Source organism: Homalodisca vitripennis, chromosome 7 (genome assembly GCF_021130785.1).
Source record: "Homalodisca vitripennis isolate AUS2020 chromosome 7, UT_GWSS_2.1, whole genome shotgun sequence".
Lineage (NCBI taxonomy): Eukaryota > Metazoa > Arthropoda > Insecta > Hemiptera > Cicadellidae > Homalodisca > Homalodisca vitripennis.
Window position 1 is genome coordinate 58547240 of NC_060213.1, and position 15081 is coordinate 58562320.

Here is a 15081-nt window from a genome sequence, read left to right on the forward strand (position 1 = left end):
TTATTTCCATTTGTAAAATTTGATACCTATCTATTATAAAACCCGTCAATGTCGATTTCTATCAAATTTGGTAAGAATATGCACACTACTGTCGGGTTATAATGGAATTGTTACGAAAATCATCCAATATGTATTTCAAATAGGTTTCTACAATTAAGTAGAATATGCTTACAATATAATAATGTGTTGAGATAGGTAGGCTGCCAACACGTAATTGTACATAATGCCACATCCACTTCATGGCGCCACCTACCAGACAATGTGAAGTAGTTGTTCCTATACCTACTAGGGAGCGTTAAGATCAAACTCCACAAGTCATCATTATGTCCACTTTCATTTAAATTTATTTTACTCATATAGGACAAAAGTTGTAGTAACGTGAAATTCGATTTCATATTTTTGTGGCACCATTCAATTTGAGATACGTTCGTCTGAAAAATCATATGGTACAAGTCTGATTGAATGTTTTATTAGGAGTAACTTTTAAACTTCATCCTTTTTATTAACTATACCTATGTATGTTTTTTTGCTACTCAATAAAAAAATCTAAAACCTTTTTTTGGAAAAAAAAGAAGACTCTTAAAAGTGCTGCTAAGATTTCGGTTAAATAACATCACCTGTAACAAATTAAAAGTTGATTTACCTCAGATAAAATTCATTAAACATTAATGTTAACGTTGAAAAGGCCTCCATAAACCAAAAGTATTTCCTTAACATCATTTATTAGCAAAAAAGAAAAAATTTATATGTTACCTTTTCAATAAAGTCCGGTCTTGATGAACTTTTGCTCACAATGTATTACAATTTGAGAGTAAAAATTATGGTATATTTGGAAGAAAAAGTACGTGTGTTACAAACTATTGGAAAGAAGTGTTTAGTCATTTAAAAGTCATTTTTCCATGCAAAATTCCTTCATTAAAAAATTCATATCATGGTTATAATTTGTTATCGATCATAAAAAACCAGTTTTTTTTCTTTTGAATAAGAACTAGTTTGAAGTTGAGATTTATACCATTTTGCGACACATACTCCACTATAAATTGAAAAAAGAATAATAAAAGTACTTTCTTAGGCAAGCTTTTTTAAACAATATAAATAATTATATTATTACAAATTTAGAACATGAAATTTCATTAAAAAATCAAACTATTTGGAGCTATTTTCAAAGTACGCCTACACGTAAAACTTCAAAAACATGGGATTATTGGTGGCGTGTTCTATAATAACCAAGAATAAAGACAACGAAGGATAAAACATTTACAAAACCAAATTTTGGTATTGGTGGCATCGTATCTCAAAATAATTCCACAAACATTTCAAAATAGACTTTCTGCTCAACCACAAATCTTTCTGGTACTACACATTTGTAGGTAAAAGTAAAGTTATTGAGGTTGAGTTACCGTGTTGTAGAATTTGATCTTAACGCTCTCTAGTAGATAAAGTAACAACTACTTAATTTCGTCTGATTGGTAGCGCCATTGTGCAGGATGTGGTGTAATGTACAACTACGTGTTCACAGGGTACCTCAATGCAGCAGCAGCACTATCCTATACAGGTGTCCACAAGTCATAGCTTTATTTACAAAAGTATACACAATATAATAATGAGATTAACATATGATTAAAGAGTACTTTAAACAGTGTTACGTCAGTTTATCTGAGCTAAATATGAACACCGTGAATCGCCCTGTAGACAGGTGTTCAAGCGAACATTGATTTGCTTCAATATTTTGATCGGGGCTTGAAGGAAACTAATTCAATCGCATTTCTTATTCGTTGCTTTAATTGTTCAATATACGAACGTTATGATGATGTACATTTCCAGACGAGTGAAAGGTAGCCTAAACATTAAAAACAATTCGGTTTATAAACTTATGGCAAGATCCATTTTCATACAGAATAACAACAGCAAAGTCATACCTCTTTAATTTGTCCTCTGGCTTCAAAGCATACAGTAGTTGAGATTTTTAACCATTAAAAGTCTTTTCCTTAAAACTTTGTGAACTGCATACTTAGGAACATTCAACTCACGTCCGCTTTGCCGCTCAGACTTTTTTGGACTTATGTTTCGACGGTTCGATCTCCTGTTATAGCCTACCTGTACGCGATGTGTACAATAAGCCTCCCGCTTCCTTACGCGTCTTATCCCATCAATTAATGCTGCGTCCGTCAGAGGGATTTCCATAAAACATTCGACGATACCACGCAGCACTCAGTATAAAATGTTGCTAGCCAAAAAATATACTTAACCTTTCTTTACAAAGTTGCCATTATGGCTGTTTTCGTAAAAACATTAGCCATAGATAAGGACCGTAGGTAACTCAGCTAATTAAAATAAAACTGTATGAACAAACTTTTTAATTTACATCTGTTTTATAGACTTGCGATCAACAATAGAGTGGCAATAATCAATTAAAAGTTTGATATAAATTTGTAGACAAACCATATATTGAAATCTACTAATTTAATTGATCCAGTTAGTTAATATTTTAATATTAACTTGTTTATTTACTTATAGCCAGCCAATAGAGTGACTATCGACGTGTGTCTTCCATTCATGTGTGGTTCAAATATTTGTGGAATATACTGCTGTTACAAGACAGTTGTATTTTACATAAAGCAATACAGGTACTGTATACTACATTTTCGGGTTATGACGGTTTCTGGTTCTAAGGCCATAATCGGAGAAAATTCAGAATTTCTCTTGAGAATTCCAGTGTGATAGTGATTACTTAAAACGGGTATATTTCATAAAAATAAGGTTCTGCATGGATTATATTCCAATTACAGTTTTATTACCAAGTGTAATAAAACCTTTATTCAGAAATATAAACCACCTATGTCACTGTTATTATGTTTTATCTATGGTGTGCACATTTTGAATTCAGAGAATTCGTCATCGGGTACATATGTTAAGATAAAAATAAATATAAATAAAAAAAATAATCAAACTGAATTAATATGTGTTGTAACTACCTTCATGGCTAAATTTTGTAATTAATTGATATATAATTATCTTATAAAGTTTAATTGCTCAGTAAAATTATAAATGCTTTGTTAAAGCATATTTCCATAATAGTACTTCAGGATTAATCTTCGTACTTTTGTAAATTTGGAAATGTTCTAAAATTGACAATCTATAACTTTATATTACAACAAATATAGTAAAAATAAAAATAATAAAAGTGCTATAGCTGGTTTACATTTCTTAATAATATGGAAAACTTTTAAGGCCACACTACTAAAATAAATGTTTACTAGAGCGTTAATTACATAAAATGGTTCCGAGGTGTAGTATTTACAGAATATTGGTGTAATATATTACGCATATGACAGGTGTCAGTTAATTACCCTACGAGTTCTGGAGTGTCACTGTGAAACACAGAACGGTAGTTTATGAAACCATCCTTGCAGGCAGGTTTCCACTTTCTCAACATGTAGCCGAATGGTGCAGAAAATGCACCAATGCTCGAGGCGTTAAAAACTCGTTTTAAACGTTTTTACTGACTGGTGTATTTCATAATGTCTGCGTGTTTCTGGCACGTAACTGTGACACCAACCATCTTTGAAACTGACATATGGAACCATACATTTGTACTGTATATATATATATGTATATATATATATATATATATATATATATATATATATATATGTGTATATTCAGGGCCGTACTCAGCTTAGGGGGGCTCCGGAAAATATATTCGGCCGGGCCCCGTTATGTTCTGCCCCCGCGCCACATTCAACCCCCGCGCCACATTCAACCCCCCCTCCCTTTATCCATTGTCAACATATCATTTTGTTAATAATAGTAAAGTTTCGTAGTAAGTTACAGTTATTAGATTGAGCTACCTCGTCTGTCGTGACGGTCCTTTCAAATAGATGTGTGACGGCGTAAAATTGTTTAGAAACATTGGTCTAAGAACGGGTGTATGTATATTTCTATGTTTGAATGTGGTCTTGTGGTATGGGGGCAAAATTAAACATTACATTTTTACTTTCGCCATTTAATATAGTTTTTTATAGAAATAAAATGTTAACTTTGAGTTAAGGGCTACTCATTTAAAGAGGAGGTATTTCCGTGATATATACATATATATATATATATATATATATATATATATATATATATATATTTGTTTTGTTGTAATACCCTTAAAAAGGTTAAAAGTAACAAATTATAACACTGTACACTTCTAAATAAATTTAATTAATAATACGATTTTAATTATAAATCCATATTTAACTCTAACGACATCAAGTAGCTATGATGTGAAGGGATGATTCAACGTGAATGTTCATTTTATTGCCACTTCTTCTTAGTGCAGCGTTTGGAATCTGACGCTTCTTTGTCCCAAAATCAAGACTATAAATGATTAGTCAAATGTTGCATAAAATTTCTAAAGATTTCCTCCTTCCGTCAGGACTAGATGATTTTGAACTTAGCGGATTCCTCAGGCCTAAGTATGTATGTATTTTTTATTCATTTTGACAAGGCAAACTCATCTAGCCTATAACACTGGATGTATCTTAGACCGAAAGAAGATTGCAAGAGACGTACGTAGACACTTTTTGACAAAAGTAGGTTTCAGTCGTACGTGTTTACATATTTTCTATTCATCAGGACAACGTGGCATATTCTACTATGGCACTGGAAATAACAGCCTGGAAGTCTACGCTTTTTGACAGAAGTAGAATTCCGAACTCTACACACACTTACACACTCATATATCCTGCTTTATATATGTTCGTGATCGGGTCACACTGTAAATAAATTAGACTTGAAGTGAATTTAAACTCGCGTAAGTAGACAATTTTTGAAAGAGATAGGCTTCTCAGTTCTAAGTAGGTAAATATGTCTTTCATCGAGACAAGTCAATCTCAACTATGGCACTGGATATGTATTAAACCGGAAGTAGATCACAGGAGCTGGAACTTTTTTTGCTTTTTTTTAACCAAAGTAGGTTTTTGAGACCTATGTACATGTTTTAACTGGAGCAACAAGGAAAACTCAGCTGTGGCATCGGAAATATAATTCATTTGAACCAGAAACACTCCTTTACGCACAAAACATGATACAAGTGTTAGTACCTCAACCTCTGATCGTCTAACCATGAACAGTGAAATAATGCGTACCTGATCGTATGCCTACTTACGTTTGAAAAATATCATAGGGGCCATTATATTACATCATAAGTGCTTTGACTAAGTATACTACAGACTTACGAAGCAGCGGGTAACATCTAGTAATATCATAAATGGGAATGTACCTTTGTATGTTGGTTTTGTTTTCACGCGTAAGCTATTCAACCGATTGAACTGATATTTTACATGGGCATTCATACGGTTTCAATGATGAATATAGGCATATTCTTATTCCGAAAATCCCTTCGGGCTACGCCCCAGTGGTCTTTAAAGTAGCGAAAAATCCCATTTTGATCTCTAAAGTTTTGAAATATTAATTGATAGCACATGTCTAATATAATCAACTGTAAACATAGCTTTTTTATTTTCATTGTGTTTACATTTATATTGAGTATACTCTATAAGGGCAGTCCATTAATCTTCCTTAGAAAATGTCCTAAAACATATGATGTTCAGAACTCAACTCCAAATACTCTTTTTGAAGCAGTCTGCAAGAACTATGCTTATTGAAAGTTCGCTGGACTACGCTGTTGAACTAATGTACCAATTCCAGCTCTAAATATTCTAAAATATAAATAATATTTTTAAGTTTATAAAGAAACAATCATTGTTAATGTATTTTTAAAATTAACATTTTAGCAAGTATTAAGTATTAGATCTAAAAGACAATGGTACTATCTAACTTTTACTATAAATTTAAAGACTGGTATTAAACCCATCTTTTTCACTTTTGACAGAAGTAGGCTTCTCTGATCTGTGATATATAATTTGTTGATCGAGAAACAAGAAAATCAAGTATGAAATAAACATACTAAGAACAAAATAAATTACAATGGCCATAAATATAAACTTTTTGACACATTTTCTTGATCGTGGCAACAAGGCAACGCAACATTGGCGTCGGAAATACAATTCACTCGAAACAGCAGTGGTCATACTCGTGCAACATCTAAATTGCGTGCAAAGCAGCAGGTAACTACTAGCATTGCAGGTATAAGAGACAATATAGTCTAAATTTACTTTATTTTTAACCCTCCAACTGGCAGTCATTTTTTCCTGTAGTGGCGGCATGTTTTCGAGCCTCGTGCAAGGGTTTTTTAAAACATTTATTAAAAATATAAATTAAAAGTAATATATATAGAAGTATATATTTTTGTGTTCAGAATTAAACATATAATAATATTAGTATTTAAATTTGGCCTTAAAAAAATGTTTACTAAAATTTTTTTCCCATGAAATTCAAAATTTACATTTTTTTTTTTATTTGGGGGGGGACCATACCTAGCAAACCAAGTTATAGTAAGAAAACTATAAAAGTGAGAGTACCATTGTGTGTCGAATTTATTCTAGTTTCAGAAACACATAAGCATTATACAAATTTATGAAACTATAATAACACTATATAACAAAAAGCAGCGATGCGCATAAATTGTGAAAATAGTGTATATGTAAGAGTTTGCTAATAAAAGTTTTACTAATACAGTTTTACTTCTATACATGTTATATTGCATATTTTATTACTCAGAATGAAGTAAACTATACAGCAGTAGTAAAATAAATTCCATAACTTTTTTTTTGAAGAGTCGAAAAAAGTTTCATTTTGTCATTACTCAAAAATTTTGCGAAAAATTTTCGAGAAATTTATTTATTCTAAAATATATTTATTTGCACTACTGCAATATTTAACAATTCACCACACACTAAACACAACACTAAAACACAAATAAACCTACTAAAACTTACTAATAAACACGACTCGTCACATCAACAACTCAGACGGCATCGACAACATGGCGGTCACATCTTTTACGTTCCAAACTACGAACTTGGTACGTTGCAACTACAATATAAAGAGGAATAAAACTATAGTATTCCTTAGGCTTTTTTCCCCGAATCCAATGGTGCATGAATCGAATCGATACGTTGCCGAAATATACTGTTATGAGTGATTATGCAAGGGAATGTTTGTTTATCAAAATTTTGACGAACAACAATCCGCTAAGGGTTATGTTTATCAAAATTTTGATAAACAACAGTTGGAGGGTTAAATACTGTTATGAAATATAAATTAGTTGTGTATTTACAAAAGGAGATTTCTCAGATCTGTGTACGTATATTTCTCATGATTCGGGAAACAAGTCAAATCAGCTATGGAACAAAAGTACTACGATCGGAGCAAATTACAATATTCATAAATATACATTTTTTAACATATTTTTTGGGAAGAAGGCAAACTCAACATTGGCGTCGGAAATATAATTCACTTTAACCAGAAGTGCTTACACAGGAGCAAACCCCACGCAATTGTGTACGAAGCCGCAGGGTAACTGCTAGTTAATTATAGTTATGCTAGTTAATAATATAAATCTTATGTTAATTTTACAAAAAGTTATCGAACAAATAATACCTGTTATTATTGCTTGTGATTCCAGTCCATAAATTGTAGCGTAATTGGTTTTACGTTTGGCTAATTCTTTCAACATTTCGTAGTCACAAATCTATAAAGCCAAATATAGCGGAAAATATTACGAAATTTATGCCATGAACGGCAGCGTCTCTGTTGCCAAATTTACTTTTTTGTTTTTCCACTTAATTGTAAACAGATTTTAACCTCGAAAATGGATTTTTACAACTTAAGATAATCATAAAGAGCCATATTTGAACACATAAAACATACTTTACAGATTATTTCCCTTGGGGAATTAGTAGCGATGAAAGAAGGAATTTCGGCCACCTCAAGTGGCATAAGTAACCGATTTTCGTAACACGTAAGTCGTATTTCTGTAATACTTTGGCTCCAAAGTGTCACAGTGTCTAATGTTGTGTTGAGTGATATAATAAAGTTGTGTAACATGACATTCTCTTAAGTCACAATTCATATTCATACAGTAGAATCGTGTTCATATCTTGTTTATTTATTTATTGCCTAGAGTCAGGGTAAAAAATTATTCACAAGTCTACTCCAATCACTATAATTCTGCTTTGAATCATGAAATAAAATGTCTTTGGAATGGTTTAATCATAATAGATTAACCTAACTATAAAAACTGACAAAGAACAACGTTTCTCTGTGGTAAAACCCAAGAAAAACATCTTAAAGAGATCGCAAATCCCGAAATATGCAGACACGTGGTTCTCCTGCACGAAATCTATCTGGGACTCTAGTCAGTTTTCTGGTCATCACGATTAGACCTCAATAAGGCCAGTAGAATCCAACAGCATCTATTTTGACATGGAGTTGATGGAGAAACCATAAAGGACTACCTTAAAAACTGCAAGATATGATAATAGAACGACATTTATCAGCACGACACCAAACTGGAAGAGTTAGTGGACGAAGCTCAGTTGCACATATATTCCACTCCAACCAACTTCGGAAAGTTTCTTCAGGAAAAATTGAGGTCCAGTCAAACTTTTTCCGTTAAACTGCTGGTAGATGAAAATTCAATAAAGCGAACTTGCTCCCCATGCCGAATACATACCTATGAAGTACATAAGTGTCTAGCACCCCCCTTCCGCCACTACTTACTTACCCCTCCTCACACCTTAAAAAGTCACGTTTGCAACCTTTTTGTTTACAAGCTCATATCTTTAGAAATATTAATTGTAGAAGTACGATCTTTTTAATTTAGTTTTCATTACGAAATCCTCTACAAATAACACTGTGTCAATTATTTTTCTGAACTTGTTCTGTATTAATATAACTAACAAGTTCTATCATCTCCCCCACCCTCTTCCAATTTTGACAAAAATTATTAAATGTTATCAAGTTTCAGTTTTGGCAACATATTCTTTTTTTAACGTAACAGTAAAATTGTTAAAAAATATTGAAGAGTCACAAATTTGCCTAACCTGTCTAATGATTTTTATCGTGTTTTTTGGGGGGTCATTATATTTTTAACTTTTATGCAAATATGTGTACAATATGGATTTTTAAACAAAGTAAAATATGTATTAAAGTGTTATTGGTTAAAAATACAACTTGAATAACGTAAACCTCGTTTGGAGCAATTCTTAAGTTATTCTTACACGCAGAACGTCATAATATATTTGACAACTTTAATAGCTTCTGACAGGAATTTATGTATTTATTGTCACCAATCATCATGAAGAGACTAACGAATAGACTGACGGACATAATGAAGGATAGATGATGGATACTGAAGGATAGACTGATGAACATACTAAAGGATAGACTGATGGACAGACTAAAGAGTGTCCAAACCAATTTACTGATCCATCAAAACATCTCTACTACCCAATGCATATTGAAAAAAGTAAATAGGAAGTAATATTAAGTAGAGATCTTGCTTAAACTTGTTCAACAACATGAACAATGAAAACGAACACTGGAAAGTTGGTAAACCTATTTGAAAGAAATCATTAGGAAGTTTCCATTGTTGACTGTAGCGGTGACAAAAAGTAACAGTTATTTTGTTGCGTAACAATGACAGCTGCTTGTTATTATAAGGACAGTTATTATTTCTAATGACTTGGTCTATTGTTCTTGTTTGGCCTTGAACGCCGACAACTCCCGCAATGTGACAACTATTACGTTGACTATCAACAGAATCATGTTTTTGTAATCAATGTTTTTTCGTCTGTAACCATTTATATTTAAAGCCATCTGGGATTCCGAAAACCTGGCACTTTATAAATGCAACGTTAATAGTTATAAATATTTGTATTTACAAATCTTCAAATCGTATTTTTTATGGTACACTAATTTCACAATACAAATATTTTGCTTTGTATGATTTATGGAAACTAAAATGTCACAGTACCATAAGAGATCTACCTTTGTAGATTTATTAATAATTTGAGATTATCCTGTAGTAACGACTTCAGAGCAACACATTAACGACTTAATAAAACACGTTAATGGTATTCAATAATTAGAGTTGAGAGATTCTAGAGGAACACAACAAGACATAACATTCAGATTCGTGTAATTATTCGTGAATATTGTAATCACTTACAGAACAAATGTTAAGTTGTTTTTTCCCTGCAAAGGGAACTCGTCAACAATATAAGCAATGTCCCAAATCTAAGTAACTACATCGGTGAATTGAAAAAGGTACTTCGGGTTGATGACTATATGATACATTAACGTATTTGTTAATTAAACTGGGTTTCATAGCAGTGTTTGAATAATAAATATCTGCACAATTCGTCAATAGAAGGTGATTTATGTATTGGAGTAATTAGGCTACGTGTTAAATCGTATATATCACATCTTAACCCTTCACATGGTTGTAGTCAGTTTGTTTACAAATTTATTTATTTAGCTATTTTCTCTTTGATGGTTACCCATAAGAACAATTTTATTTTTATTCGTTAACGCTTTTCGAATCATCTAACTCAGTGTTGCCTATACGTATGAAGCTTCATGCAAAATTTTAAATCAAACTGCAGGTACCAGCTAGCCGCTTGTGATTTAATAATGGTTTCACCTCACGTAGTGACCTAGTTTGAGGATACCAGTTGAAAAACGATTATTATCTATTGTATAAAAGTTCATTCCAATAACCGATAACATGGCCTATTTCTTTTCGAGGCAATGTGCGCGATAAGATAGTAAACAACGCCACGCAAAGCGCACGTTACAACAATGCGCGCAGCGGCTCAGCGAGGATGTAACGTCAGTTATTTCTACCACTACTGACCCAGTCGTGCGCATGACACGCTAATACTGGCAAAGTGTCGTAATGGTTAGCCGTGAGCCTCGGCTGTCAGTTATGATGAGGTGTTCCAGCGTGGTGTTCCTGTTCCTAGCGCAGTGTTCCACGGGCGCCCGCATTCTCGCCGTGTTCCACACCTTCTCAATGAGCCACTTCGCCGTGTTCGAACCGCTCGTGCTCCAGTTGATCTCGAGAGGTCACGAGGTCGTGCTCGTCAGCGGGTATCCTCTGAGCGCACCCTCGAACAAATACGAACACATCGACATCATGGAGGCGAAACAGAAATTCAACGGCAGCTGGTCCTTGGGGAGTTTCCCGGAAATTCCGACGGCGTTCCAAAACGTCCTGGCGATAATCGGGAAGCAGATTGAAGAGAACGAAAATGTCTTCAGGCTCGGAAGAGTCCAGGATTTGATCAATTCCGAGAGGAAGTTTGACTTAGTGATTGTCGAGCAGTTTACAAGTGATGTGTTCTATAGTTTTGCGACGAAATTCAACGCCCCCTTGATAACGTTTAGTTCCTGCCCACCCATGCCCTGGGCGATGGACCTCTATGGAGCACCTGCAGGTTTGGCCTTTTCTCCTAACTTATTTAGTGGGTTTACGCACAACATGGGACTTACACAGCGGACGTTAAATGTTCTACAGGTTTGTTGAATCTATTTAAATGACATTCTATCAGATACGGGTCAAACTGTCTAAAAAAAGTTATTTTATAGTTTGTTATTCAAATTAAACATACCGGTACATAAAATATCCATAAAATTATTATATTTTTTATTTTATTTGAATTTAATAAGTACTGCACAATTATTAGAGTATGTAATAACAGTATTTATATGTGCATCAACGAATCTAAGGTACGGAAAGCAAATCTTTAGATTTGTTAGATCTAATTTAAAACTATTGTTTAAACATTATTTTGCAACATTAATATGGCTCAAAATTTAACATTCCAAGACTAAATTTAAGTCTAATAGTATATTTTGATTTTATTGTGTTAGCTTGATCAAAATCAAACAAAATATTGTCATAATAAGTTTTCGATTATTCTGTAACACGCAAATCGAGATTTGGTCCGTGACATGAAAGCTCTAACTCTTTCTTTGTAACAGACAATTTGGGCTGTTTGGTTTAGCTGGCATGTATTAAGTGCTATTTAAACGACCCTACTTTCAGGTGCTCTTTGCCAAACTTTACCAAAGATTCGTGCTTAACAGAGTGTCTGAGGCGATGTCAAAGAGGTATTTCGGAGACGAGACCTCCGCTTTGGAAGACACCGCGAGAAACTCAAGTTTGCTCCTAGTTAACTCTCACTTCACTTTCTTCTCCTCCAAGCCACTGCCGCCTCAAGTGGTAGAAGTTGGCGGGATCCACGTCAGGCAGCCGAAATCGCTAAGTGAGGTAATGCTATCAGACCACGAGTTAAATTAAATTTACTTTAATCTTTACATATCTTACGATCTTGAAGCAGGCTCATATAACAGTAGTTAGATCATCACCTACAATAGTGACATTACAGAAGTTCTTGAAAATACTTAGCATTGACAAAAATAAAACACGTTTGACACTTTTAATAGCTGTTAACATTATTATGATGTTTCATTCATCCTTAATCCACGAGCCGATATTTTTGTCCACAGTTCAGCATGCTCTGCTCTATAGCTTTGATAATATATTATACTTGTACAGTCTATGAGAAGATATTGCATCCATTGCTAAAATCTGTCACCACTTAAAACATTGTAGTTGTGCGCTATCTACCGGCAAACAAAGAAACACGATTATAAATATTTTACAGAAATTTATTAATTATTTGCGAATGTTGGGATCAGCTCCATTTCAACTTCCGATTAGTGCAGCTCTGGAATCTGGAGTCCACGTCCGTCTGAAGAGATCCAAACAAGTCGGCGACGAAGAAATTCTAAACAAAGTACTTGCATCATTTCGGGATCAGAGACAAGTGTAATCTGGATGAAGAGCTGTTCTCATTGTCTCATCAGGTGGTCAATTGAGATAACTAGAACAACTCTTAATCTAGATTACACGTGACTTTGTAGTTTAGGAGTATCGAAAGAGTTTGTTCATAGCTTCTTCGTCGCCGACTTTTGTCGATGTCAAGTCTGTAACAGCTTCAGATTTCAGACGCTGCACTAAGCGGAAGGTGAAATGGAGCTGAAGTCAACATTCGCATCGAACCAACCCTTCCCTTTCCAACGTACATTAAACACACTTTTTATTGATTGAGAAAGTGTTGACAACAATAAAAATACTCACCTTTTAAATTTAATTCACAAAAGTGAGGCAGTTACTATAATATTAAACGGAACTACTACCCTGAACAAAAGATTTAGTGTAGTAGAACTAGCTTTATACCAAACAAAATGTCTACCACACAATCTCCATGAGTATGCAAGGCCTATTCTCCGAAAAGTCAATGTTTTGAGACTCAGATTATTGATAGTTATAGTGTAATCTAAGCTGTTTTGCAATATTGCATAATATAATGATTCATTCTTGATATTGATAAATGGATTTCTTCCAAAACTCATAGTGACAGGGCAACAAAGAGGGCAATGATACAAAATTATTCTTTTTCACGGGCATTTTTAGTTAGAAACTATTAATACCAATCAGAAAGGAGCTCTCCTATGGTACTAACACACACATCTAAATAATAATTATACCAGCATCGTCCAACAGATAAACAAACTGAAACGACTAAATTTTATTAAAATTTGTTATCTTTATCTCGTTAACTGACGCTGATATGACAATTTTTTTGACATTGCCAAATATTTGTTTTTAATATATTAATCTGAACATTTCGCAAGTGAAAAATGTATTTATTTGGTATTTTAGACACCCTTCCATTTCGGTCCCCAACAAAACTAGCACAACTGACCATTCATTGGGAAATTTCGTTTTTGACACGAAAACTAGGCTGTGTTATTTTTTAGGCAATGTAAATAGATCTCGCCTTCCACACTTTTTAATGGACCATTATACACTGCATATCGTTTATGGAGTAGTATGTAGATTTATAGCGACATAGATAATTATAAAAATTGTTTTAGTTTAATTCTCAATTCGTCCTAGTACATCATAACTTGCTAATAGTGCATTTAATTAGTAGGCTAGTCTTGGAAGTAACCCTTATTGCTATCGAGCCTCGCAATAGAACTTTCGAGACAAGTAGGCCCTACTGAACGATAATTTTCATCACGACGCAAAAGCACACGGAATCTTCTAAACGATTATCCTGACATTTCATGTTCTAGTAATTATTATTCCATAAGGAAAAGTAACGCTATTCCATGATTCAGTGGTGCTAAAATCATCTGTTTTAGCCAAGGACGTAGCTAGGAAAACCTATAGGGGGGAGTACAGACAAAATTTGGGGGCCTCTTCTTCAATTTCAAATTGATATTCATAATTGTGGAGGCACTGTTTAGCAGGCTGTGTAAGATTAATTACTGAAATTTATTAGACTTATGTAGTAATGTAAATACAAAACTATGGTTTTATTGTCTGCAAATACAGTACAAAAATAAAAATCTACATTGATAAATTATAATATTATGTAAAGGAGTTTTTACAAAATTAAAATTTACCTTGATGTCTGAGCCATCGTATCTAGTACTTGCTCTTGAGAAACTGATATTTTCCTATAGTGGGCAGAGAGTAAGGCAAGTGCAGTCAACAGCTCTTTGTTCCTTAAACAGTTCTAGACTCGTTTCAATGTTTAGAACGAACTTTCAGCTGCAGTACATGTCTGCAATACAGAATTATTTAAATAATACTAATAATAGTTAAAAAAGTAATTGAAATAGATTAAAACATCAGGGGGTCTGGACCCCTTGGATATCCTCACTGGCTACGTCCCTGGTTTGAACATCTGACAGTCAAAATATGAATTTTAATTGTTTAAACAGGGAAAGAGGTGTTTATATATGGCGTCACTATAATGTATGTTCACCGAGTCACCATGTCGCAAGTGATAAGCGATTGTTTACTCTACATTTGTGCCTCGTCAGGCTTTTTGATTGGCAATGCTTTATTTTAGCATAAACAAACGAGAGCTTTTATTTGAAGTGTAGTAGCCATTACAAGTCTCCATTATTGTTTGGTCTTAGTCTAATTTCCAGCTACGGAAAACTGTTTTATTTGTTTGGATTTACATATTTAGGACAAAAACCATTCACATGCATTAAATAGTAATAAAAATATTTAATTATAGATTTATTGGCTTATGG

The 15081-nt window shown here is 33.6% G+C and overlaps 1 protein-coding gene across 1 annotated transcript in view; it reads left to right on the forward strand.

The window, feature by feature from the left end:
- Positions 1-15081, forward strand: part of LOC124366726 — a 62281-nt gene that overhangs the window by 23106 nt on the left and 24094 nt on the right. Inside the window, exon 3 of the mRNA XM_046823326.1 lies at positions 12005-12229. Coding sequence (XP_046679282.1) covers positions 12005-12229 — 225 coding nt within the window. The remainder of the gene's footprint in view (positions 1-12004; positions 12230-15081) is intronic.